This window comes from Benincasa hispida, chromosome 9 (genome assembly GCF_009727055.1).
Source record: "Benincasa hispida cultivar B227 chromosome 9, ASM972705v1, whole genome shotgun sequence".
In the NCBI taxonomy this organism is placed as follows: Eukaryota; Viridiplantae; Streptophyta; class Magnoliopsida; order Cucurbitales; family Cucurbitaceae; genus Benincasa; species Benincasa hispida.
In genome coordinates, this window is record NC_052357.1 from 83417264 (window position 1) to 83418595 (window position 1332).

Genomic DNA, 1332 nt, shown 5'->3' on the forward strand with positions numbered 1-1332 from the left:
GTTCAAGAGAGATATGCATTCACTTCTTAAATATAATTTAAACTATTAAAATAAGTCAATTTATTAAAACTAAATTAAAATTAAATTTTATGCTTAATATGATGTATTAAATCAGAAGTGTGTAATGTACATCAGAATATAGGGACTTAAATATGAAGTATATAGACTAAAAATAGGACTTAAAAACTCTCTCTAATTTAACTAATTGGCCATAATATACGTTGACTATAATATATATTCACACCCTCCCTCAAACTAAGGTAGCAAAGTAGAAACCAACTTGAGTTTGTTAAGCAACTGATGGAAGCGTCTGGATCACAAAGCTATGGAAAAAATATCAACTAGTTGCTCAATAGTGGAGATGGATCACAAAAGAAGAGTTTTACTCAGGAGATGATGACAGACAAAGTGACAGTCATTTTCAATATGTTTGGTACGTTTACAAAAGACAACATCGTGAGCAATCTAGATGGTACTATGATTGTCATAGTTAATGATAGTCGCAGACTGTTGAGGGACTCCCATATTAGCAAGAAGCTAGCGGTGCCATAATAATTCTGATGTAACGTCAGCCAGAGCATGATATTATGATTCAGTACTAGAGCAGGAGATAACACTCTGTTTCTGAGCAGGAGATAACACTCTGTTTCTTACTTCGCTAAGAAATGAGAAAGTCACCTAGGGAGAAATAGTAACTTGTAGAGCGCTTATTAGTAGGATCACCAGCTTAATCAACATCGGATTAGCCTGATAACATCGGGGATGACTGTGAAGAGAACTAAATTTCATGCCCCGTAGTACCCTTGGCATAGCGAAGAATACAGAGAACAACAGTAAAATGAATGGTTTGTGGAGCAACCATGAACTGGCTAATAATATGAATGGCATATGCAATGTTTGGATGAGTTACTGTTAGATAAATAAGGTTGTCAACCAATTGACGATAGAGACTGACATCTTCAAGCGGAACTCCATCAAATGAAGTCAGATGAACATTGGGATCCAGTGGTGTTGGTGTTGTGAAGGAGTCAATGATGCCTAAGGCCAATAGATTAGAGGCATATTTCGCTTGAGACAACAAATAACTAGCAGTGCTCATTGACACCTCAAGCCCAAGAAAGTAACTAAGTGAATCCAATCTCTCATCTCAAAGTGTTCTCCAAGGTAACATTGTAGATCAGAAATAGCCTAAGGGCCATCCTCGGTAATAATCATATCTTCAACATACAGAAGAAGAAGAACAATATCATGAGGTGTTTGGCATGTAAAGAGTACCATGTCATGTGGACTGGAAGTATACTTAAGTCGAGTGATGGTGGAACTGAAAGTTGC

The 1332-nt window shown here is 36.6% G+C and overlaps 1 protein-coding gene across 1 annotated transcript; it reads right to left on the reverse strand.

Annotated features, from left to right (window-relative positions):
• Positions 1-778: 778 nt before the first annotated feature.
• LOC120084944 (uncharacterized mitochondrial protein AtMg00810-like) lies at positions 779-1099 on the reverse strand. Its single transcript, XM_039040756.1, has one exon. The coding sequence runs from the start codon at positions 1097-1099 to the stop codon at positions 779-781; it is 321 nt and encodes a 106-aa protein (XP_038896684.1).
• Between the last annotated feature and the right edge of the window lie 233 nt (positions 1100-1332).